This window comes from Ictalurus furcatus, chromosome 25 (genome assembly GCF_023375685.1).
Source record: "Ictalurus furcatus strain D&B chromosome 25, Billie_1.0, whole genome shotgun sequence".
NCBI lineage: Eukaryota > Metazoa > Chordata > Actinopteri > Siluriformes > Ictaluridae > Ictalurus > Ictalurus furcatus.
In genome coordinates, this window is record NC_071279.1 from 16,594,365 (window position 1) to 16,621,537 (window position 27,173).

Consider the following 27,173-nt stretch of genomic DNA (forward strand, 5'->3'; position numbering starts at 1 on the left):
TGCTACAGTCGAGAGCATGAAGTGTCCAACATTCCACACGTCGGTTTTTTTTTCGGTCTATTAAGTGCATCATACTTTTTCTGTTTGGAATTTTCAGTGTGAGCACACTACTCGCACTATTTATACTACAAAACGGCATAGAATAGTGCATAAGTACGCGGATTGGGACGCACCTATTGTTTGGAAAAGTGGTACAGGACGATGATGAAATATTACATTAGAGTATTAGAGTTTTGAACAGTGTGCGTTTTAATCATCGGTTGTGAGTTTTGTGTCTAGAGTTTTGAAAAATTACATCAAACCTGTAATAATAATAATAATAATAATAATATCTGCGAGGGAAAACTGAACACTGCTGTAGGATTGAAGTGAAATGAAACGCACTGTGTGCATGGAGATATTGATTTTTATTAAAGATAAGGGTTTTGTTCAATGCTGTTGTTGCCTCACTAATAAAAACAGGCCTGTGCGTATGTATATATGTGTATATGTGTGTGTGTGTGTGTGTGTGTGTGTGTGTGTGTGTGTGTTGTTGCAGCACTTTCTGGCTGGAGCTTAAACTGAAGGTCATGTGTAGGTTACAAAGGTCGTTTCCACAGAGCCGAGATGCCTACCGCCTCTCCGTTGCCATGGAAACACTGATGCATCAGCGTTTTGACCCGCGCAGTGCTCGTGCTCTCAGTCGAAACATGAGGAACCTGTACACGCACAAGCTACAGTATATATCTGTGTGCACATGTGTTAAGCTTTACACTGACTCACACCCACACACAATTTGATTGTGGATAGACAGAAACAGAAACAGACAGAAAATAGAAGTGTGTGTGTGTGTGTGTGTGTGTTGGGGTGGGGGGTTTGGGGGTCATGTTTTTATATCTTGTTGGGGACCAAATGGTACAAGATCATCTTTTGTGTATTCTGTCATTTGTGTGCTCCTTTAATGCTACTGTAATGTACAGATAGGGAGCTCTGATACGTTTCTGTGAGCAGTGTGCCTAACAATAGCATTGCACACACACACACACACACACACACACACACACACACACACACATATAAATCAGTGCTGGTGTGTATACCAACACTTCCCCCACATGTGATTAAACTCTTGTGTATTGATCTCTGTCCTGAAGCATGCATGGTTGTGAATGCATGCTTTCATCCAATCTGAACGTAAATTCATGAAAAAAAGAGTGAGCGTGTGTGGATGCATGTTCTAGTACCTTCTAGTTTCATTTGTACGTGCCGTATATGTTTATTTAAAAAGGAAAGAAAGAAAGGGCAGCATGTGTGCATGTTCTAGTAGGTTACTAATCTAATATGTGGGTGCAGTTTGGAGTACCTTAGTCAAGGGACTGAATACTACTAAAGGAGAGATTTTACAGACATTTCGAAACACTTGTTTTCACTTCATCAGGGATTACTACACGCAGATCAATAGCGAAAAATTCAGTTTAATCCATCCATCCATATTCTGTACCGCTTTTCCTACACAGGGTCACGGGATAGCCTGTAGCGTATCCCAGAGAGCTCGGGGCACAAGCAGGGGGACACCCTGGACGCATGTCTTCGGACTGGAGGAGGAAACCGGAGTACCCGGAAGGAAACACCCGAAGCACAGGGAGAACATGCAAACTCAGTGCGCACACAGGCGGGATTCGACCCCCCAACCCCAGCGGTCTGAGGCAATTGTATTTACGAAATAAAGTTTAACACTTTAATTTTAAATATCATTAATATTATTCAATTCGATTTGATTTGTATAGGGCTTTTAAGAATGGTTTCAAGGCAGCTTTACAGAAACATACAAACACAGGATAGAGATTTTAAGTGTGTGGATTTATCCCTGTTGAGCGAGCCGGTGGAGACGGTGGTGAGGAAAAACTCCCTGAGATGATACGAGGAAGAAACCTTGAGAGGAACCAGACTCAGAAGGGAACCCGTAATCATCTGAGTAACACCGGATATAAGGCAAAATCCAGCCTTTACTGATAATTGTGCGGCTGAGTGAAACACTATCATTCACCGAGCACCAGGCTTTGCGAGAGGTGACGATGCATCAGGGTGCCATTAATCGCCTAATCCAAGAAGGTGGTGTTAGTGAGGTGTAGCTGCACTGCTGAGACAAAAAAAAAAAAAGAAGACCTCATGGAGCATGTGGTATAAATAGACCCTCAAATCGATAAAACTGAACTAAGCGAGTCTTTATGTTTATTTACGTGTGTGTGAATGGAAGCCTGTCCTGACTCAAACAGCTCAATAAGCATTGAGCTGGAGTTAATCGATATATCACACGGTATACACTCTGTACATTCTGCTTTGTAAAGTGCGCATCATATACACAGAGGATTAACACCAGGGCTCGGCTTACCTCTTTATAGGGTGTCAGGTTGAGGGATGATGAGGGTGTACAAACTTTCTGTCAGTAGGCTTCATGCTGCACCGACATGATGAACGGTTTCAATTTTCCACATGCAATCTGATAAGAAATGATATGAATTTTCCACTTAGCTCAGCGACTGAAATGTGTTCCTCTCGCTTTCTGTCTGCACTTCGTCTCAGGTTTCCCTTCCAGAAGCTTCTGATAGCTGACCGAGGGCTTGGTGCTGCTTGCAGGAATATACATATACTTATATATATACATATATATATAGTGTAACATTTAATAGATAAGTCTGTACTTTTAGCCCTCCATCAGTTTCTTAACATTGTACATAGTACATTGGCTAATAACATTTAGGCTTCATAGTTTATCAGGTGTAATCCTTCTGGATCCAAAGAACTGAAATGAAAAGAAAATGAACCACAGAAAAATTCTCCAAAAAGGTAATCTTTCATACATTTCCTAAACTGTAATCTGATTACTTGTCCCTACCTTCTATAATAACTTTTTTCTAGGTTCTATATAGCTAACAGGAAGAAGGCTGAGGCCGGTAAAATGAGCAGGAGACCATCACCACCTTCCCTGGCTCCGGATGAGGAGCCGGAACTGTCCCTTAATCAAGGGTGACCCACGGTCGATGGGATTCCAGGGAGCAGTTCATCAGAGTCAGCTGCCTATCGTGATATGAGAGGCTTGGTAAAATGTAGGTATAACATATACTAATGACTAAATATTTTTTAAGTTTCCAGAGATATATCCTTTAACACCCAAGATGACCATAAACACTGCCACCATTTGAAAAATGCATTGTCTTTATTGACTTTACTGTCAATGTTTCGTTCGTGTATTATACATGCTTATTTTATTTTACTGCATATGGTGTGTACAATCTTAATTGTACTGCCCCGATTAGATCAAACGGAGTTTAAAAAAAAAAAAAGAAAAGAAAAGAAAAGCTGAACATAAAAAAGGCCAGGCTTGAAACTGAATTGCAGGAGCGCAGGCTAAAGGTCGGAAAAGTATTGTATTTGCCTAGTGATGATTGTTCTGTCACTGATTGTCGATGGGAAAGCAATAAATACAAATGTCTTTTTCAATTACAGGAAATAAAGAAACAATGAACCACACTCGACGGTTCACTTTGCGCATTAGTCATGAATGATTTTGGCCGATCACATCTCGTACCACCCTGCCATCTCTTTGGTTCAGTCCTGCGGTTAAACAGCCGCTCGACAGGAAAGACGGTTAATCTAGCAGCACATAAATATTAGGAGCGTGGCTTTTACACACTTAGAGTTAACAGAAGCGGAAGCAGAAAACGAGCGTCCGAGAGCTCCTACACAACGAAAGCAAATAAAGCAATGATCATTTAAAAAACAAAAAATAAGTATCAAAAGCAAAAATTGACAGTATTTCTGAGTATACAGACTAAACGTTTTTGGGGTTTTTTTTTAAATATAATTCTTTACATTAAAAAAATGGCAAGTTTAAATACACATTGTAACGCATTAAGCTGAATAAAATACATTTACTAAAACGTTTTTTTTAGTTATATGTTGGTTGCTGCTGCTGCTTCATTTTTCTGTGACTGCACTGCTTTTGCTTACCCGGATGTGTGAAAATGGTCCATTGGTTTAGCAAAACTGGCACTTTTGGCTAAATAGAGCACTCATATGGGTTATGTAATGGTAGGCGTGTTTTGTCCAGCAATAATAATCTGTCCGTGTCATCAAACAGTTAATGATACGTTTTTCTACTAATTACTTAAGTTCATATAGGTCTCGTCAATGGAAGGGCAAATATGTGGCTGCAAAGTGGATGGGTGGAGGGCTGTAATTCCCAAATATGCGGTCAATCATCTTCTACAACCTGAGTGTACTGGCCTCAGCAGGGTATGTGGAGAGCATCTTCTCCAGGATGGCAAATTAATGGAGCGATGTCCATAACCAGTGCTCTGTGGAGCTCATGAGGAATGAGCTCCTGATCTCACTCGACTTCGACCTGCCCTGTGCCGACTTTCAGTCATTTTGAAGGATAAGTCATTGCTTAATGCAGCAAGGAGTGATTAAAAAGTACTCATGGAAGAGCAAGTAGTGAAGAAAGAAAATAATTCCTCTCCATGGAGAGAGATGAAATGAACTGTTCCAGAGACACACATTTATTTAGTTATTTAGTATTTCTTTATAACAAATACATTTCATTTTCCTTAAATACACTTAAGAGTTCTTTCTGTCTTTGTGTTTGATTTCTTGTTTGTATTTATCCATGAAGCTTATGAGGTATGAAGGGTGAAAAGATGTGAAGTTAAAATCAAGCTGGAAAGAAAAACGGCGTGGCGTGGTGACGTAACCCGAAGCACGAGCTCAAAGCCTGAGTGCATGCTTCCTGGTTTGTCAGTAATATTGACTTTGTTAACAAAACACACATGCCAAAAGTAATGGGGCAGTGTTTATCACCTATGTAAGACCAGCACTGGGTAGGAAACCCAGGGGGCAGTGTTTATCACCTATATAAGACCAGCACTGGGTAGGAAACCCAGGGGGCAGTGTTTATCACCTATATAAGACCAGCACTGGGTAGGAAACCCAGGGGGCAGTGTTTATCACCTATATAAGACCAGCTTGACTTTTTACTTCACATTAAATTATGTTACTTTCTTATTTTCACCCCTCATACCCCATCATGTTGATTCTGCTGGGGATCCATTTCTGTTCAACTGCCTTCTGTCTCAAGCACTTGTCTCCTGGGATCCAAGAGTATGCCTGTTTCTGTAAAAAATAAATAAATAAATAAAATTAAATTAAATTTAAAAAAGATTTAATTTATGAAAACACACATGCGATTGAAAAAAAAAAAATTCAATGCAGAGTGCTTAATGTTTACATCTGCAATGGATCTCTTCCATTCAGTAAAAAAACAAACAAAAAAAAAACAAACAAATCTATAAATACATTTTTTAATTTCGGTTAAATGAACCTCATCATTCAGCATAAACATGATAAGTCCTCATATTATTTCTAAAGGAGCTGCTAAATGCAAGGATTTTTTTTCTTGCTTACGTCTCTTAGCTCATCGCAGTGAGTCACTCATCACAGTCCTGCACTGTTCCTCGCAGTGTCTCCACCTGGTCTTTCAGGTCAGACTTCTCCACCTCAAGCTGAGCGATGGTCTCCTCAGCCTTCTGGTGTTCCTCCTCAGCTTCAGTTAGGGAGACCTGAAAAAGTACAACAAATAAAGCTTATTAGCTTTATTTACTTCTACATACACTTTCAGACAGTTTTTTAAAAAAATGTGAGTTAACAAGCGCACACACACACAGTTCACAATACCAGTCGAGGTTTCATGAGAAGGAAAGTTTACCTTCAGTGACTCCTCTGTGCTTATCAGACTCTTCTTCATCTCATGCTTCTTTATCTGATGCTCCTAGAACACACACATGGGGCAAAAGATGTTCAAACTCGAGTGCTTAACCTTCACATCTGTAATGGGCCATTTCTGTAAATTAATAAAAAAATCTAGGAACATGAAAATTCTATTTTAATTTTGGTTAAATGAAACTCATCGTGCAGTAGAAACATGAAAAAGTCCTCGTATTTCTAAAGGAGCTGCTTGATGCAAGACTATTCTCGCTTACAATCATTAGAGCAGCAGCCCAGCTGCGAGCCTTAGTCAGCAGGTTCTCCACGTCCTGCACTGTCTCTCGCAGTGTCTCCACCTGGTCTTTCAGTTCAGATTTCTCCACCTCCAGCTGAGCGATGGTCTCCTCAGCCTTCTGGTGTTTCTCCTCAGCTTTAGTCAGGGAGACCTGAAAAAGTACAACAGTTAAAGCTTACTGGCTTTATTTACTTCTACACACACTTTCAGACACTTTTAAAAAATGTGAGTAAACAAGCACACACACACACACACACACACACACACACACATTCACAATAGCTGTCGTAGTTTCATGAGAAGGAAAGTTTACCTTCAGTGACTCCTCTGTCTGTATCAGTCTCTTCTTCACCTCATCGTTGTTCATCTGATGCTTCTAAAACACACACATGGGGCAAAAGATGTTCGAACTCGAGTGCTTAACCTTCACATCTGCAATGGGCCATTTCTGTTAATTAATAAAAATCTAGCAACATGAAAATTTAATTTTAATTAAATGAAACTCATCGTGCAGCAGAAACATGAAAAAGTCCTCGTATTTCTAAAGGAGCTGCTTAATGCAAGACTTTTCTCACTTACATTGATTAGCTCAGCCGCCCAGCTGTAATTCTCGGATAGCAGGTTCTCCACGTCCTTCAGTGCCACTTCCAGTGGCTCCACCTGGTCTTTCAGGTCAGACTTCTCCACCTCAAGCTGAGCGATGGTCTCCATAGCCTTCTGGTGTTTCTCCTCAGCTTCAGCCAGAGAGACCTGAAAAAGGACAACAAATAAGGTTTATTGGATTATTTACTTCCTCTACACACTTTGACACTTTAAAAAAATGTGAGTAAACAAGCGCACACACACACACACACACACACACACAGAGTTCACAATAGCTGTCGCAGTTTCATGAGAAGGAAAGTTTACCTTCAGTGACTCCACTGTCTGTATCAGACACTTCTTCATCTCCTCGTTCTTCATCTGAAACTCAGACTTCTCCATCTCAAACTGAGCGATGGACTCTACAGCCTTCTGGGGTTTCTCCTCATCTTCAGCCAGAACGACCTGAAAAAGTACAACAAATAAGGTTTATTGGCTTTATTTACTTCCTCTACACTTTCAGACACTTTTAGAAACCAACTCATGAGAATAGTCTAAAATGTATTGGGGGAAAGGACAAAATGTATCTTTTCCTTTTCCTGAAACTATGACTGCTATTGTATATTTTGTGTGTGTGTGTGTGTGTGTGTGTGTGTGTGTATTTGTAAAGGAGCTGCTTCATGCAAGACTTTTCTCACTTACATTGATTCGATCAACAGACCACCTGTGAGCCTTACAGAGGAGGTTCTCCATGTACTGCACTTTTCCTTGCTGTGTCTTCACCTGGTTGGTCAGGTTGGCCTTCTCCACCTTCCACTGAGCAATGGACTCCTCAGCCTTAGTCAGGGAGACCTAAAAAAAATACAATTAAACCTTATTGGCTTTATTTATTTCTACACACACTTTCAGACACTTTTATAGTTTGGAGGCAAAAAAGAAATTTTCCCAAAATGTGACTGTACACTCTCTCACTCTCTCACTCACTCACTCACTCTCTCTCTGAGCATGCATGATAGAGGAGCGATTGTGGCGTGTTGAGCGTGTGAGAGTGGTTGGCATTTTGCCAACTTTTTTCATGTAAATACTTATATACAATATAAATATATATTATATAATATATATATATATATATATATATATATATATATATATATATATATATATATATATATATATATATATATATAACATTTATTTGATAGTATTTATGCATTACTTTTTATGGATGCACAAAAAGCACAGAATTAAACTACAGTCCTAAAAGAATAATAAAAACTCCCTTTCACTGCAGTTTCTGTTACTCGCTGCCTTTAGACATTATTTTCCTTGTGTTTACTTTTGATCATAATGTTTTAATTAGACATTACAGATCTTACTCGCGCTCCTATCGTGCGTCTACACCACGTGTGATCAGCAACGCGGGCTCGTTACTAACACATCACTTCCGTTATAATAAACGACAGAATTTACACTGCAAGCGCGCAGATACAGCATATAATGACAATAAACTTAAATTAAACTAAACCTTTTAAGCAGCTTGCACCAGTTTCCCCTTCCCCTTACACACAGCGGAGCATTTCGGATATAAAATGGGAGAGTGGACACCCCATGGCGAAGTGTACTGGGTTTTAAAGATGATATTAAACCAGAGTGGAGGGCACTATACAAACCAGCGTTAAGCAAAAAAAGTCGCTGACTTGACTCCAATGGAGGATTTTACACTGAATTGTATCTGCGAATTCTTTTATCTCCATTTTAAACACTGAGGTCACACAGGAATGTCCATTTTGTTCACAGAGAGACTGTTTTTCATGCTTTTATACATTGCTCCAGGTTGCAGTCATTGTTTGTGTTTTTTTTTTTTTTTTTTTTTAAAAACAACTTGAGGTCATTCTATGTGGATTTTACTTTTCAGTTTTTCATCTTTGGTTTCAAGTATGTCAGAAGAAACAGATTCAAGTGTCCGCTGATTCATTTGATCTTACGCCAGGCCAAAATGGCGATCTACCCGAGCAGGAAAAGCAAAGTGAGACAAAACACAAGACTGCAATGCCATAAGAGTTCTCTCCAGACCTGATCAAGGCAAGAATTCTGATTGATTTGAACTTTTACAGGAGTATGGGGGACGTAGAGATGTTCAAGGCAGGGTGGTGTTGTGAGGAGGCTGTGTTCTCTGTAGTGGAGGGAGAACTGTGTTTTGCACCAACATTAGACTGATAGAAAACTGTTCTGTGTTATGTGTGGAAAAAAACTATTTATTAATGCCTTTTTTTTTTTAATGCGCCTTTAAATATTTATTTAACATTTATTTATTGAGCCACCCTAATTTTACTGTGTATAATGCGACTTTTGTCAAATAAAGGATTATAAAAATAATAATAAATAAATAAATAAATAAATAAGTCTCTCTCTCTAACCTAAAATACAGCCATGGGGCAAAAGAGATTAAAAATCGAGTACTTAATGATCACATCTGCAAATTGGCCCTACATCATTCCTATTATACCATAATGACAACAATAACAATATACCTGATCATAAATAACAAACCTCGTGATATAATACATTACATAACTATTATCCCAAATAGTTGCATTGCTGAGCTTGTGATAGAGATGAGGATTTTAGCCTCCCATCTAATCTAATCTAATCTAATCTAATCGACTCTCGCCAGCATCACTGCATCAGACTCCAGTGTGCAGATATTTCCTATTCTCCATCATTCCCATCATATATTATTTTGAAAAGTACTTTTTAATCAAAGGCGTATCTCACGTACCTTGCTTTTCATGTCATCTCTGCGTGCCTCACAGAGCAGTTCCTCCAGCTCCCTAACTCTGTCCTCGAGCTGAGTATTGGACACCACAAGCTTCTGAATCTTCTCCTCAGCCTGAGTCACAACGTCCTGAAATTCACAGCGCAAATATCGTTGGCTTGAGGTGTTTGTAGCGCTCCTGAGTACTGGCATTCAGTCCAAACATCATTTTATTTCCTCCTCCATAACACTTTAATCCAGATATTTAACACGTGCATATGATGGAGAACTGGATTTGTGGATTTTCCACACAACTAAAGATAGGAGCAGAAGACGCTTACCGTGACCTGGTCCTGAGGAACCTCTGTGGGTTGGAGCAGAGCCGGTTCCGTGGCCCAGTCACACACTGGGTCTAAATAAAAATAATAAAAATCCATCAGACATCATCATCATCATCATCTGTTATTTATGTTTTGAATTCCAGACCAGCAGGATTTTCCACGTCTGATCCTGGTGAAGCTCTACAGCACAAGTATTCCCACTTTCACACATAAATACACTTCACTGATGTTCAGTATGTACATGTCTAACGTGGGCTAAGGCTAAGAACGAGCGAGCAGATTTTATTACACATTCACGAAGCCAAAACACGCCTGTTAGCTTATGAAGGCCTGAACAAATCTACTAAATTCATTTCTTTGAAAGGACAGAAGTAAAGTGAGCACTTCATGGTTACAGCAGCACGACTGAGAAATAGTTGTACCTTCAGTTGGGACCTCGGGGTCCGATGTTGTTTTCTTTCCATCGCCTTGTCCGTCCGTGAACGTCAGGGGACGCGGTGGGAGGTCCACTACATCAGCATCAAGCGCACTCAAAACCTTACTCATTTTCTTTTCTTGATAAGAGCAACTACAACAAACGTCTTAATCGCACAAAGTTCAGTGAAACTCTGAAAGCTCCATATTCTTTTCTCTCTCTTCAGTACAGGTGCTACTCTGTGACCTCATGGATTATGGAATGTTGCTTAGCAACAATCTAGAAGTCCGTTGAAAAATTCTTTCAGCGATAATTATATATATATATATATAAATAATTCTATTATTCTATACGGTATATTGTCCTAAATGAATGAGTGTTATGCGAATGAATAAAGCGAATCCCTGAGCAGTTTAGGGCCGTGTTTGGCATTTTCTTCCGCTCAGTTTAGGAGCCTGTACGCTTTGGGCGTAAATCAACTGTTTTGCTTGAATGGAAATATATTTTATTGTAAATAAATAACAACTATAATGTGCACACAAATACATTTCTAAGCTTTTGGGTTACACTTCCTTTTTATAATATTCATACACAAAGTGCTCACAAGCTGCATGAAGCTACAATGAAATGTTGTTTTTTTTTATCCCACGTAAACTTTTACATTCACTTGAATTCATCTCAGATAGAAAACAAAATGAATTTCAGTGCTGAATGAATTGGAGATGGTATCGTCTGTGATGGCGTTTACGTGACAGTTGATTCATTTAATATTATTTTCTCAGGTTTTTGACAAATTTTAAAATAAATTTGTCCATTTATCCTTTCAGTTGCACATTTACTAAGCTACCGTGCTCCCTGTTAGAATAAGATCTCTGTGGTATATCTGTCATAACTGTATATACATACACATATATATATATATATATATATATATATATATATATATATATATATATATATATACACACATATATATACACATTATATATATATCCATACACATATATATACATATATATACACATTATATATACACACACATACATACATACATATACATACATTGAACGAATACTAAGAAAGCTGTGTGGTGTACATTTGAATCACCTTCATTTGGTCAAAGGGGGGGTCCTTTAACTCTTGTACAGGGAGGGGATTGATGGGGATTGATGGAAGCCACAGCTTTGAGAGAGAAAGCTGTTTTTCAGACGTTCTGTGTTTATGTGATTTCTGACGGCTCCTGAACTAATTTCAGTGTTTTGCAGTGATAGGGGGTGAATACTTATGCACTTGCAATGATACTTATTTGTAAATAATTTAGCAAAACGTATTGATTTCAGCCCCCAATTCAATATGATAGGCGATAAAACTACACAATATGGAAATTATGTTGACTTACAATATCGCCCCCTATCACGTCTTTTTTTCCTCCTGAGCATTTTCTGTTCAGCATCAAACCATTTACGCATGTTCTCTCTGTCTCTCGCCTTCTTTCTGTCTTTCTCTCCTGCTCTAATTTTCTCTCTCTCTCTCTCTCTCTCTCTCTCTCGAGAACTCTAACTCATTGTGTGTATCTCTCTCGCTCACCTTCTTTCTATCAGTCTCTACCGCTAATTATTTTTATCTGTCTGTCTCTCTCTCTCACACGCACTCTCCTTTTTTGTCTCTCTCCCCTACTTTTTGTTATGGTCTGTCTTCTTCTTTCTGTCTCTGTCTCCCTTGGACTCTAATTTGTTTTGTGTCTGTCTCTCTCTCTCTCTCTCTTCTTTCTTTGTTTCTCTGTCTCTCTCGGACTCCGATTTGTTTTGTGTCCGTCTCTCTCTGCCTCTGTCTCTCTCTCTTCGTCTCTCTGGGACGAAGCCAAAAGTTGGATTATGACAGTGAAATAATACCACAAGGCACAGAGATTAGTTTAACTGCATATATTAAATGCAACGCACAATAAGAATAAGTGCGATGGCAAAGTAATACGATGGAAAAGTGGGATCCCAAATATACGAAAGAAGAAAAGTATCAAAATAATAAAAGCTCAGTACAGTTGTGAGTGCACTCAAATTAGACCAGACCCGGGTCTGTTAAAATAAAAGTTCACAGTCCATCGATTGCACCGATATTGGATTAATGCAAGGTCGGTGTCCTCCAGGGAAAGCAAGTGTCGTGTGCACACAGTTCTACTGACCCCTTGGGCCAAGGGGAAATAGATCAAGGCTCTCTGGCTCAGTGTCTGTAGGTTCCTCCTAGCTACAACTGCGCTCTATATCAAGTGATGTTGGCTCGCCATCCAGTACTGGAACAGTTTCTCCAACGATCTCCACCGCCGGTTAACCGCGATCACTCAACATCTGAATCCAACAATAAAACCTGACCTATATGGAATAGGTCAACATAAAATGACCTCACAGCTAACACTATTGACATTGCTGTCATAGGCTAAGGCTTGTATCAGTAAACTCAATAAACACATTCAAAATACACTTAATATCGACGTAAAACACCGTTACAAAACATATAACTCAACAGAGCTACTCCACTCACCAGCAGTAGCAGTCCAGAATACCATGAAATATTCCGTTTTACCATTACATACATTTCTAGCATGTTAACAGGGATATTACACTTTAGCCGTTAGCTTACATTTAGCTTACAGCACGGTTGCTAGCGCTGTTTACACTGAGGTCAATGGGCATAAAATGGCGGACATTAGCCATTAGCATATAGGCTAGCGGAACATAAACTCACCAGTGCAATGGGCCTAACCATTCTATAGGCTGGGATGTAGTAACACTCGACCTTACAGGCTAATGTCCCAATAACAATATGCCCTCTTATTGGATGATATCAAGGTTTACAAAAAACTCCCTTTTAGTTCACAAGCGATCTCTTCAGCATAATGCGCTTTTATATAGTTATCACATAAAATGTATAATCACTTGTACACAAACATTCATTGCATATTTATTTCACTTAGGACTTATTCATTTATTTTACTTATTGTCTATGTATTTCATCCACCCATCTTCTATACCAGGGTCACAGGGGAACCTGGAGCCTGTGCCAGGGAACATGGGGCACAAGGCGGGGTAGACAGGGACAGGGTGCCAATCCATCGCAGGGCACAATCACATACACACTCACACACCCATTCATACACTACAGACACTTTAGACATCAGCCTACCATGCATGTCTTTGGACTGGGGGAGGAAACCCCCACAGCACAGGGAGAACATGCAAACTCCACACACACACAGGGCCATGGTGGGAATCGAACCCCCGACCCTGGAGGTGTGAGGCGAACGTGCCAACCACTAAGCCACTGTGCGCCCTTATGTATTTCACTCAGGACTTATTTATTTTACTTACTCTGGGTTACAACACTCTCTCTCTCTCTCTCTCTCTCTCTCTCTCTCTCTCTCTCTCTCTCTCTCTCTCTCTCTCTCTCTCTCTCTCTCTCTCTCTCTCTCTCTCTCTCTCTCTCTCTCTCTCTCTCTCTCTCTCTCTCTCTCTCTCTCTCTCTCTCTCTGAGTAGTGGGATTATGTTCATTAAAATAAATCTCTGCTGCAATCAAGAGAAGTCAGTGAGAATTTTTTTAGAACACTGAAAGAATTGGCATCGCCGAGTTGTTGGCTCGTAAATAATCAAGTCTGGCTTCGATTAAATAATATCCTGTTAGCGTGCAATGAATTAAGGCATCAGTGAGTAAGAAAAACAAAAACAACAGCAACAAAAAACCACAAGTCCAAGAGCAGTGAAAAGCATTCTCCTCACTGAGCTCTCCAAAGCAGCTGCGAGCGCTTTATAAACAGCGCCAGCGCATTGGGCCTCGGCTCGTGTCGTTCTGCTCGTGTTCAGCCAGAGAACACCGAAAAGCCGACAGCAAAATAAATGCTCCGTTTTCCGCCAACGACGATCCACAAAGCAGAGAGCCGATCAATTTTCTAAGCAGCTTAAGCACCAACACACACTCACTCTCTATCCAACACACGTGATTTTAAACTATGAGGAAAATCAAGGATTTAATAAAAGACTAGCTGATTCAAAAATTGATCTAAAGATGACTTTATAGAGCAGAACAAACCAAACACGAAATCCGAGAGAGACTCATTTTACTCACTGCAAACAGAATGTCTGCTAAAGGGCCGAAGACACGGTAAATACTACGTGTAAGGAATAAAACACTCGGAGGTGTGCTGTTCTAGGAAAATAATCAACAACAGGATGGTGTGATGAAGCGAAGCTGATCATTTCGCACTAACGGTGCATCCTGAAGTGTTTTATTTCACTTCTACCACAGCGGTTTGCCGACGATGACAGATTTTTATGAAGACTTTCCTGTATCAGAAAACTGAAAGTTACAGCTTTACCTCTGACTGTTACAAAGCGCTGACACTGGAGACTCCTTCCATAAATGTTAAATAAACAGCAAAAAAAGTTCTTTACAGAAAACTTCACCACACGTTGTTGTTGTTTTAAAAAAAACAATGTGTTTATGTGGAGCATCCGCTATGTACAGTAACGCTGCGTCCCAATCCGCCTACTTATACTATGCACTAAAAGTATGTACACTTTTTGTGCCCAAAGTGTAGTAAGAGAGTACGCAAGTACCGGGACATACTGACACGTCATGTAACGGACGAGAACGTCGTCACGGTAGACAACCTCCTCGCCGCATTTCAGCTTTTCTTCGTTCGTTATTCCTTATATCGTTTATACCATCTCGTTTAATTTACCATTCCCTTGATTTATTTTCCCACATTTCATTTACACCTCTCTAAAACACGTCCAAGTTTGCAGGTTGAATTCGGCGAAGGATAAACTCCTCCTCCTCCACCTCCGCCTCCTCCCTGGAGCAAGGAGTTGTGGGTAATGTTAGCTGAAACAGTGTCCACGGGCCCACACTTTGAAAATCTACCGGGAATTGTAGACCATCCGGGTTCGTTTGGGAGACTCGTTTAACATACTGGTGCATGTCAGAAAATTAGAATACGCTGGAAAAGTTCATTTTTTTCCCTGTGATTCAATTCAAAAAGTGGAACTTTCATATATCCTAGACTCATCACACATAAAGTGAACTATTTCAAGCCTTTTTTTTGGTTTTAATCTTGATTACGGCTTACAGCTCACGGAAAGCAAAAATCCAGGTCTGCTGACATAGAAAATGAATCAGCACCTTCTGACCAATCAGAATCGAGCATTCAGCACTGCTGGTGTAATGATTTAATGATAACGAGTCTTGATTGATCTCATGTACATTACAGCGAAATTATTTTCTTCGCATATCCCAGCATGTTAGGAAGATGGGGTCAGAGTGCAGGGTCAGCCATGATACAGCGCCCCCTGGAGCAGAGAGGGTTAAGGGCCTTGCTCAAGGGCCCAACAGTGGTAGCTTGGCAGTGCTGGGGCTTGAACCCCCGACCTTCCGACCAGTAACCCAGTGCCTTAACCGTGAAGCCACCACCGTACTATCCTTCGTCTGCCTTTTGAGTCTGGTTCCACTCAAGGTTTATTTCCTCACCGCGGTCACATCTGGATTGTGCATTATGGATCAAAATCTGATGTAGTCTGATGTCTGTAAAGCTGCTTTGTGGCAATCTCTATCGATAAAAGCGCTCTACAAGTCGTCTGAAGATTGAGCGCAACCAGAAAAACCAAGTAAACTCCGCAATAGTCGGAGAAGCTCGCAATTTTTCAAAACGACCGCAGATTCTGTCCGAGACGCGTCGTTGAGACGTCATCAGGACACGCGTTCATCCGAAGCCCTCTTCAATTCCCGTGCGTCAAACACGGGTACATCTAAAAGGTCTCGTTTACCAACAAACACCACTGCGGAAGAGCACGCGAAACGGTTTCACGAAGTTGCGATTTTGCCAATTCGGGTGGTTTTCTGAAAAAAACAAAGAAAGAAAGAAAAAAAACAGCACAAATGAACTCTCGCAAGTCGCATCGCACATTTTTGAAAAAAGGACACAGCAAAATAAAGCGGTTTTGACCGCAACGATCTCAAAAAACGTCTCTGAAATCCTGTACGGACCGATAAACCCCACCTGTCCACGAACACATTGTGCAACATTTTAGTTAGATTTCATTTTATTCAAATGTTCTTCCACTGCAAAAACAAAAAAACAAAAACCCCCACACATCTTAGCGAGTGAAAATATCTTGAATACAGACAAATGTATGCACTATCTCCTATTATAGGATTACAATAAACCAAATATAACATTACTACACATATTTCAAGACACGTTTTATTATTTTTAAGTTCTACATTTTCAATTTGCTGATCATTTAGCGTCTTTCTAAAAAAATAAACACGTTAAAATTAGCTTCATCTTCTGCCAATAGAAGAAGACTACTTCAAGCGTGAAATGAATCAACATGTCTGGGTTTAACAATCTCAGATCTGGCGTCTCGTAATCTTCTAATAAGAAATACGAGATCATTTCTACAGTGTTTAACAGTATTCAATTCAATGTTATGTGTATTGCAGCTTTACAGAAACATATAAACACAGGATAGAGATTTTAAGTGTGTGGATTTATCCCTATCGAGCGAGCCGGTGGTGACGGTGGTGAGGGAAAAACTCCCTGAGATGATATGAGGAAGAAACCTTGAGAGGAACCAGACTCAGAAGGGAACCCGTCCTCATCTGGGGAACAACGGATAGTGTGAAAGTAATAGAGAGTTCGTTATGGTTTAAACATGAAGTCTGTTCCACTGTTCACTAAAGGAGACCCGAGTGTAAAACTGCATGTTGTAATAACAGTCGTCGTAGCAACCGTAGTCCCAGCAACCACAGCGAGGACGTCCATGTGGAATTGAGGTCCAAAACCATTTCCATGGTACTTCAAGCGCTACCATCCTCAGCAATCTCCAGGCTGTAGCCTCCAAACAGTACTTCGCTTGCTGTAGTAATAACCCAGAACTCAAGCTGTGTTTAGGTTTTCAGTAACATTTATTAAGCGTTCACACTGGATACTATTACATCAACCCTCGTATACAATGAGTATACAGTGAAGGAATAAATACACTGCTCGGTTTAAGACTTCTCCAAACAAATAGTAAGATACTCGTTTGTCTGTGAGCCTCTGAGGTTAGCAGTACGGTGTAAAATTCTGTGCAGGGTCTTTCCACAACACAGCCGATCCACGTTCACGTCCACGTCTTCGGGTTTGTCTCTCGGGTTTGCGGATTAGGAGCGGGCGATATGACGACGCCGTAAAGTGATACAGGTGTGGATAGCATGAATACTCTTACAACCACCAACTCTTTAGTGTTACTTCCAGTAACAAGTCTGGATGTTAAAATGTTTCTGCTTGTTGTGTTTTTTAAAAAAAAAATTTTTTTATATCTCATTCATTATACATAAAAAAAAAAAAAAAAAAAAACACGCTTGACTTACAGTATCTCATATGGGGCTGCTGGATTTAGTTATTTATTTATTTTTATAGTGTTCCTACTTTAACATTATATATTTTTGCCATATCACCCACACCTAATAGGCATGTGCTTAATTTATTTTTAAAAAAATGAACTTATTTACGAAGTACGAGGTTGGACGGAGAATTAACGTGAAACGTGACTGAATTAAAAAACAAACAAACAAACAAACAAAACAGTACAGTATATGATCATAAACAATTTTGCTATCAATTGTAAATCAAAGTCAAGTTTTAATTTTTTGTACAATCAGTGGCCTGAACACACACACACACACACACACACACACAGTACAACACACACACACACACACACACACACGCAAGCAAGCATGCGCACGTTTCCATTTAAAACACTTCACATGCTCCCTCTGGTCCACGCGCTCGTGTCGTTCGTTCCCGATTCGCTCCGACTGCAGCGGATCGGTTCCAAGTCATTAATGAGTTTCCTTGTAATGCATGCTGCTGAGATGTTGTGACGTTTGACTGCTTTTCCCATCGTAAAGTTCCTGTTTGTCAGTGCACGGTGCTGGCTGACTCAGCGGCCCACGCTACACTCACACACACACACACACACACACACACCACGAGGACAAAACAGGACGAAGTGTGATACTGAAACTTACACCATATTGCTAACCGCATCTCTGGAGCCGCTCACGGATGAATGGACGTTCTGCTCTGTGTACACACAGCAGCAGGGCAGGCGTGCTCTCTCTCTCTCTCTCTCTCTCTCACACACACACACACACACACACACACTTACTCATTCACTCACACAGAGCCTTGGTGTACAGGGTCAGAACCGGGCCGTGTGTTGTGAAGGAGAGATGCTGATGCGCCGTTGGGATGCTGAGGCTCAGCTGCGTGTTTTGTAAACATAAGAGAGCGCGAGAGAGAGAGAGAGAGAGAGAGAGCGAGAGAGAAAAAGAGAGGGCATCTCTCTCTCTCTCGGATTTCTTCAGTTCAGGTTTTTTGGAGGCCTCGCTCACTTGCCCAGTCGCTGCTCGCAGGTTGAGTAACGCCGAAGAGCGCAGAGGAAGTCGTCGTAAGAGACGTCTTTGTGGGAAGGCAAGGAGCTGCACGGAAGACAGACAGACTTCCATCAGTAATCGTAATGGTCGAGTTTCATCGTTAGAAATAAAACTATTACACACCCGTACAGAAAGACAACGAGATAGGCTTCCTAATTTCTGTTGAAGTCAACTGTTTCAATCTAGATTAGCGTGTAAGGCAGAAAAGAAGAAGAAAAGCTGTCCATCAACTTCCAGTTTTGTCTTTTGTCCCTTCATGTAATTTATACTTTGACTGGATTAAGTTCGCTTAATCTATTTACTTCTACTCGCTCCTTTATTACAACTGCTACTGTATAAAATGTGTGTCAGGGACGTGGACTCGAATAAATGAGCCCCGCTGGACGTTATTTCGTGGAGAAGCGTGAGCTACAAAGAAATCAGCCCCAGCGTCGCTTCTTCATACACGTGCCTTATTTTCTCTTCTTTCTTACGCCTGCCAGTGATGCTGTTGTTTTTGACGCCAAGAAAGATAACAATATCCTTCCGTTTTCCATACCGCTTATGGTACTCAGGGTCACGGGGGAACTTGGAGCACAAGACAGGGGACACCCTGGACAAGGTGCCAACCCATCTCAGTTTGGAAATGCTAATCAGCCTACAACGCATGTCTTTATACTGGGGGAGGAAACCTGAGTACCCGGAGGAAACCCCCAAAGCACGGGGAGAATATTAAGCCATTAAGCCACTTTAAAATATCCACTTTAAGTCATTTCTTAACAGAAAAAAATAAGACAGATGTTTTTTTTTCTCCCCTGAAAGAAAGGGAGAGCGTAGCTCCTCTAATCCCTCTACACACACTCTACGCCTTGCATGTAGTGTTCTACTGATTCTTCACACACATAAAAACCCCCACACTATTTCCCCAAATAACATTTCTATATTTAATGCTCCTGGTGTATTATTAATGTCATTAACTGTATCCTAAAAAGGATATGAAATGTGAGCTGCACTAAGGAGGATGGACCAGCACGGATATTAAGGACAAGGAGACCATTTGTTTCGAGTCTCTAATGACTGGATATCTACACTTTTTTTTTTTTTTGCATGTCTGCACTGTTTAGGGTTTGGAAATACACCATCAGGAACTATAAACGTACATAGACTTGGACGTTGAGGTCCATATCGATCCCGGAAGTGAAAAATAAAGGATGCTATACGAGATCCAGAAGAAAAAAAAAAAAAGGTGATACATCGCCATCAAGTGGACATTCAGGGAAACGCCTGCAATGTTATGGTTTAGAAATAAGACGCACTGAGCAAAATAAGAAGCCTTAACAATTCCTTAGAAAAGAAAAGTCTCGATAGGCTTCATCTGTGTTTTTACAAAGCTCAGCACGTGACAAATCAGTAAACGACTCGTTATAGCCTCCTTTTTGTCTTTTTGTAGAATCTATTAAAACTGTAACCTGACCGCTAAACGGATTCGTTATTACGTACAGAGTTTATGCACCGCTACTGAAGATAGAAGAAATTTAATTCAGTAAATGATAAACACTAAACAAAGAAATAAGCACCTGAACGTAATCACACTGTGCTTATTGCATGAGGAAAAACACACTCCCCGTGAACACACAGATGGAGTTATCAGACTAATCCGACTAAGTAGGGAGGATTGGGGGCGTGAGCGTAGGGATCAAACCCGTTCCTCCAAGTTAAAATATAAATATCATAAAAGTGCCACCTAGTAATGGCTAAAACTTTATATCAGGGTATAATATAACGTCACTTAAATATGATTTCACAAGGGTAACATTTATTAACTGATATTTTCCTAATATTTGATTCCTTGTTGAACAAATAAATCCCAACTGAATTTAATGTTTGCACTGTATTTTATTAAATCCAATTTCTAGGACGCGTATACTTTATAAACAGTGCTTTATTATTAATAACGGATGTAAAAATGAAAGCCTTTCTAGAAATAGACGCAAGAGTACGGTCGGTTTGGGTTTACCCGTGCTCTTTGAGCGATACTCACATGAACTCTGTTAATCTGATGTGCCAGGGCAGGAAGCCAAGCGTGCTCTCCACTGGGCCGAACTTCAGCACCAGCTCGGGGTCGGGGATGTTCTTTGACTCTGGGGGGGGAGGGAAAAAAGAAATTAAAAATGAGTAAATCTATGGGTGAGATGGAGAATTAGCAGCAGTAGGAGCTCTGTCCTACACGCAGATGATCACAGAGTCTTCTTCAACACGACGGCTGCGCAGCTGCAGGGTCAGAGAGGGACGGCGAGAGAGCATTGAACATCTGCTGGTGCTTCTCTAGGCAAGAAAAGCATCTTCTGGATAGCGTCAGTGTTAGCGCTTATGGCACTGGGCTGCTGGGAAAGTCGAAAGGTCGCGAGGTCAAACTCTGATGTCACTAAGCTGTCACACTGTTTTGTCCTTCAGCAAGAGCGTTATGCCTCGTCCGCTCGGCTGTATCCTGTCTGTATCGTAAGACCATCTGGATGAAAGCGTGAGGTAAATGTGAATGGAAATGAATCTGCAGCAGTTACAAACTTCATCACAGCAGCAGATACTGTACATATGCGCCCCCCCCCCCCCAAAAAAAAAAACTCTACTGGTAGTGTCGACATGATCTGTTAATAATCCTAGTGAGAGCTCAATCGATTTGGCCAATTTGAATGAAATTCCCGTCCGATTGAACGAGGCGAATAACGTTCTGCCAAATAGAAGAATATTAGCCATGTAAAACCTTTGTGTCTGATTATTTTCGCCATCAGAATCTGTGTGTGTGTTTTTATTTACTTTAATAAATATTAAAGTAAATAAAAGAAATACAGCCAAACGGAACCAAAAAGTAACCCTCCAAATAAGGAATACAAATAGAGACAGCCAAAATGAATTAAAAACACTTCAAATAACATGACAAAATTGGTCAGCGATAGTTTTTATTTCGCCTCTAGAGGCTGCTCTCGTACGGTATAATGACGGCAGACCCCTCACAGTCACGCCGCAAACGGGAAACACACTCGGACACTGGATTTTTGCCGATAACCGATCGTTCCAGCGATCGGTTATCGGTGCGGATAAATCAGCAAAACCGATGAATCGCTCGACCTCTGGTGTAGACAGGATACAACTGAGCAGGTGAGGGTTGAGGCTCTTACTCAAGGAAGCTTCAGGAACTCTCAACCTTCCGATCAGTACCCCAAAGCCTTAACAGCTTTTAATATTCACCAGATGTTCAATGAGGATGCAGAAAGTGTACATGTAAAAAAAACCTTAAAAAAACAACACCCGCACAACGCTCTAAGCTATAAACACTCCGACTCGACTAACACGCTCCTCGTCGTTATGGTACCGCTGCTTCTTGCTCAACTTAAACCAATATCATCGTCATGCTCAACAAAGATCTTCAGATCAGCATCAGAACCCGTAGGAACTAGAACCTGACACGGTTGTGTGTATTTCAGTTGAAACACGTTGCTGTGTAGTGACCTCTCACCTCGCAGTAAGGAGTCCAGCACGGAGACGGTGATGTCTTTGGATGTGCTCTCTTTCTGTTCCACGGCCTTACACAGCTGCTGCGCCGCTCGCACGATACTGAGCTTCCCATCACCCGGAGACAAGACCTTTACCACCGTCTGGCACCATGACACTACACATACACACACACACACACACACACACACACACACACACACATCACTGAGTCACCATTATTAAACATAGTATCCAATTTCTTTTAGTGAAACAGATCTCATTAAAGACATTTAATTAAACAATCTACATTACATACAGCACAGTAGGACTCGTGAACGTCAGACTCTTCGCTTATTTTGCATCCGTTTTTAAAATACATGTCAAAACTTTGCTCTGCGATTTCCCGCACAGAATTTCAGAGGGAACAAAATGGTTTCCGAGCGAGCTAGTTCTAGTTTCGCCCTGACTGTGAATAGGAAACAACATTTTAAAAACGTATCCTGTTAGACCGTTATTTTATTAACGGTTGCTACGTTTCTTTTTAGAAAGGAGACCGTAGTTTGCCCTCTTTGCTTTATCGTTTTCGTGCGGTTCAAGTTTATTCCCAAGATCTCACACGGTGCTACTAGAACCGAATCACTTTTTCATCTTCTCGAGTTTTGTTCAGCTTGACCACCGTTTAAGACAACTATTAAATCGAGAGGATTAGACCTGAGATACATATGGCTACCCATTTCAAACTCATTATCTAGGAGGTTCCTTTAGGACAGCCATTATAGGAGGTGGGATCTAAACAGCATTATTCTGTACACGTGAGCACACGTGATTGGCTAGTGTGACTCTGATTAATGGGGAGGAGTGGAAAGCATAGCTGATTTTCCCTCTATTGAGATTCCCAGCCACATCATTCAGATACAACAATGACTCGCGAAAGGACGCTGAAAGAATCAAAGCGACCGTTTGAACGATTTTCACGGACACGCCCGTCGGTTCTGGTATTTTGTGGCCTGGTATGTTGGAAAGAAACCGTTTGAGGAATGATGCTTGAGGCGAGTCTGTGGCGAGCTTTTCAGGTGGAACCTGTTCGAGTGATTTTGGGTGTTGGGACTCACCTTGTTCCTGTGCATCTGTGCCATTATTCAGGAACTCCGCCGAGTACTTGCAGCTTTCCGAGCCCAGGAGCTCCTTCTGCTGCTTGATGATCTCCTCCGTCAGTCTGGAGTTGTTCCTCCTGAACACACCTGAAGAACAAAGGCGAGGTCGGTGCTGTAAGACAAAAGTCCTAAAGCACCCATTCAAGATCACAGAAGAACGGACACTATGCGGGGAGGCGCTCAGTCATCTTTCAGCCACTGAAAGGAGATAAGCCGGTTTAGGAGCCATCGGGTTTTAACACACACACACACACACACGCACGCACATACACTATTCCCTCAGCCAGTGTGCCGGTTCCTGTCTCTGCTTCTGGCATCAGAGCTGGGCTTGTTAAATTTTGAATTGCTTAATCTCAAGTTAAATCCAGGCTGCAGTTCAACCCTGAACACACACACACACACACACACACACACACACACAGCATGTCGAAATATTCCCAAACTGAGCACTATTTCTACATCCAGATTTCTGTAAAGCTGTTTTGTGGCAATTTCCATCGTTAAAAGTGCTATACATATGAAACTGAATTGAGTTCAACTGCTCATTCGTGTAATAATCCAATCAGCCAATCACGTAGCAGCAGCAGAATTTAGAAAACCATGCAGATACGGATCAAGAGCTTCAGTTAATTCAGTTCGCATCAGATATCCAAAAGAAGTTAAAAAAAAGCGCGATCTCAGTGACTTTGACCGTGGCATCAAAAGTCTCTCTCTCTCACACACACACCAGTCTCTACAGATTACGCAGAATGGTGCGGAAAACAAAAAACATCCAGTTCTGCGAGAACAGGAAGGCTACAGTAACTCGATAAGCATGCCGTGAACGGAAAAGCATCTCGATACATCAAACCCGGAAGTGAACAGGTTCAACCAAACTGGACATCTGAAAATTTATAATAAATAAATAAATAAATAAATAAATAAAACCCATATCCGAGTTTGGTTTGCAATAAGAACACACCCTCTCAGTGCTGTGTCTCGAATGGGTTTCAACCCAAGTACCTGGACACGCTGGCAGCTACAGCTCTGCACTTCCTACTCTATGATTCAAAGGGCAATAAAACGTTTACAAGCTGCCAGCGTAAACAGGTTTACGGATGGAGACGGGTCAGCAAAAGCTGCTTCACGTGTTTAACAACGGATTAAACATTTTCTGCCAAATTAACCTAACAGATATAGCTCGCCATGAATCCCAAAACAACACGGTGAATGTGGTGTAATCACTCCACGCACTGTAATACAATCCATTCTGCAACCCCAATGCCGAAAAAGTTGGGACGCTGTGAGAAATGTAAATAAAAACAGAAGGCAATGATTTGCAAATCTCATCTCACAAACCAAGATGTTTTTCCACAAACGAACATGGAAAACATATCAAAATGTTTAAACTGAGGAAATGTACCTTCATTTTAAGAAAACATTAAGGTGATTTTGAATTTGATGGCCGCAACACGTCTCGAAAAAAAGTTGGGACGGGGGCAACGAAAGGCTGGAAAAGTAAGTGTTAATAAAAAGAAACAGCTGGAGGAATATTTTGCAACTAATTAGGTTAATTGGGAACAGGTCAGTAAGATGATTGGGAATAAAAAGAGTATTTTAGAGAGGCAGAGGCTCTCAGAAGTAAAGATGGGATGGAATCTGGACGGAAGCAGATGTTGCTCTAAAACCTGTATATACCTTTCAGCATTGATGATGCCTTTCCAGATGTGCAAGCTGTACATTCCAAGATACTCTAAGATACTCTTTTTATATCATCTATATCATCTTACTGACCTGTTCCCAATTAACCTCCAGCTGTTTCTTTTTAGTAACGCTTATCTTGCCAGTCTTTTGTTGCCCCCATCCTGACTTTTTCGGTTGCTGCCATCAAATTCAAAAATACTTTATATTCCCCTTAAAACGCTACGTTTCCTCAGTTTAAACGTTTAATGTGTTTTCAATGTTCTATTGTGAATAATGTACGGGTTTTATGAGATTTGCAAAAATCACTGCATTGTTTTTATTTACATTTTACACAGCGTCCCAACTTTTTTCGGAATTGGGGTTGTAACAAACACACGTTTCTGTTTATGTGAGTCCAGTTCCTCCACAATTTTATCAGATTTTATTTTTGCGTTATCTCGTACACCGGTCATCATTCCGGTTGTATTTGTTCATGCCCGTTTATAGCATGACGTCGAGGTGTAAAGTCACAAGCTCATAATTACCTACATGTTTCTGACGATTCTGACAGTTGAGGGACTTTTATTGACCAATCTGTGTTTGAAAGTTTAATAACATTTACCTTGGCAAAGTCGTCGTACGAATAAACAAACATTCACGTCATATTAGACGCATCCGATTAAATGCGTGCGTGTGTGAGTGGTCATGTTCTTATTTCATTAGACAAGTATCACAACATCATCATTCATCTTCAGTAAGCTATTTATCCTAGTCAGGATGGACCGTGATGGATCCCGAGACGATCCCGCCCGGGAACGAGGTAGGAAAACACCCTGAATTGGGTCGGATGGCAGTTTGTACATAGACAAACCCACACCTACGACCAATCTAACGTAGCCAATCTACCTCCGGAGGAAACCCATAGAGGAACATGTGAAAGTCCACACAGACGTTAACCCGAGCTCAGGGTCAAACCAAGGACCCTGGAGCGCCTACGTTATCATAAAACAGTCACATTTTAAAGACTAGATTATCATTAAGTGAAAATATCAAACAGATGAAGGCTCCAAACAGGACACAGATTGATATTAAGTTTTGCTATGAATTTTTTATGTATTAATATTACTGTAGTAGTGGTAGATGTTATTGTTATTATTATAATTTATTATTTTCTTCAGTTCCCCTAGAGAATGTCATAATGCTGACAAAGTGTTGCTTGCTGAGAAAAATCTGGAAAAACCCAAAAGAAGAAGTGTGATGACAAACAGAGCACCTGACCGCCTCAGACACGGGCCGCGTCTCAAATCGAACAGCTAGTCCACTATGTAGGGCGCAACAGCTTTGACTCCATATTAAAATTAGTGCACCTATAGAGGGAATACTGAGCAGTTTAGGATGCGGCCCACTTCTCTCGTTAATTTCTTCTTACTACTTATTATCTACTACAGTATTAATACAAAGCACTTTTCTTTCCTTCTTTTGTAATTTTTTTTACCTTCGTTATCATACACGCTGACATAAGAGATGCCCAGCGCCATACACCACACCACCACGTTAGCGATGTCGGTGTACTGCGCCTCCTCCTCCGCGACCAGCAGCCCGACGTGCAGCGGCAGCTTCTCCAGAGCCTTCCCGTCCGTCAGCACCCGACACCGTCGTATCGGTCGCTTCCCCGCTGCGGCTCCGAGCTTCTTCTGATTAGCAAAGCCGAGCGCTAACGGGAGCAGCACGGCAGCCGCGGCTCGTCTCCATAGCAGCCAGGTGCGCTTCCACGCGCGCGCTTGGAACCAGGACACCGCCGCGCGCTGAAGCTGGAGGAGTACGTGCAAGACTCGCCACACCAACTCATACACTAATGCCATAGTTAAATAGTAAAAATATATATAATAATAATAATCATAGCAGTTTTAAATTCCCTAATTATATTTCGAAGAACCCTGCATTGCTGAAGTCGGTGTTTAATAAGCAGCGAGCGCTAATCGAGCCGGTAACGAGCCATTCGGTTACTGCCAACACCTCAAACTGCCGGCCGCCATTTTGTTAAACCTTTACACTTTGAACTCGCCGAGTCACGCGTAGCGCTCTGATTGGTCAACCACCGGAAATTCAAGTCTCGAGGCGAGAAAAGAAGGCAAGAGGAAAGCTTCCTGATTCTTTAAATGAGACAGTCAGATTTTTTTTTTTTTTTTAAATACGAGATTGTAGCTGTGCCTTTAAGCAGAAACCACACGCTAACCAACTAACAGCTACTCTTCTTCTTCTACTACTAAAAGAAACAATAAT

The 27,173-nt window shown here is 41.0% G+C and overlaps 2 protein-coding genes across 2 annotated transcripts; both read right to left on the bottom strand.

The window, feature by feature from the left end:
- Positions 1–4,525: 4,525 nt before the first annotated feature.
- On the bottom strand, positions 4,526–10,378 carry LOC128601560 (putative protein tag-278). The gene is made up of 11 exons (XM_053614858.1): positions 10,138–10,378; positions 9,716–9,786; positions 9,399–9,524; positions 7,322–7,471; positions 6,947–7,084; positions 6,617–6,787; positions 6,351–6,413; positions 6,018–6,188; positions 5,744–5,806; positions 5,443–5,597; positions 4,526–5,151 (listed from the first exon to the last, which is right to left on the bottom strand). The coding sequence occupies exons 1-10, from the start codon at positions 10,259–10,261 to the stop codon at positions 5,466–5,468; spliced, it is 1,209 nt and encodes a 402-aa protein (XP_053470833.1). The 5' UTR covers positions 10,262–10,378; the 3' UTR covers positions 4,526–5,151; positions 5,443–5,465.
- Positions 10,379–17,446: 7,068 nt separating this feature from the next.
- Positions 17,447–26,951, bottom strand: nus1 (NUS1 dehydrodolichyl diphosphate synthase subunit). Its single transcript, XM_053614359.1, has 5 exons — positions 26,386–26,951; positions 23,187–23,315; positions 22,097–22,249; positions 20,624–20,723; positions 17,447–18,648 (listed from the first exon to the last, which is right to left on the bottom strand). The coding sequence occupies exons 1-5, from the start codon at positions 26,750–26,752 to the stop codon at positions 18,558–18,560; spliced, it is 840 nt and encodes a 279-aa protein (XP_053470334.1). The 5' UTR covers positions 26,753–26,951; the 3' UTR covers positions 17,447–18,557.
- Between the last annotated feature and the right edge of the window lie 222 nt (positions 26,952–27,173).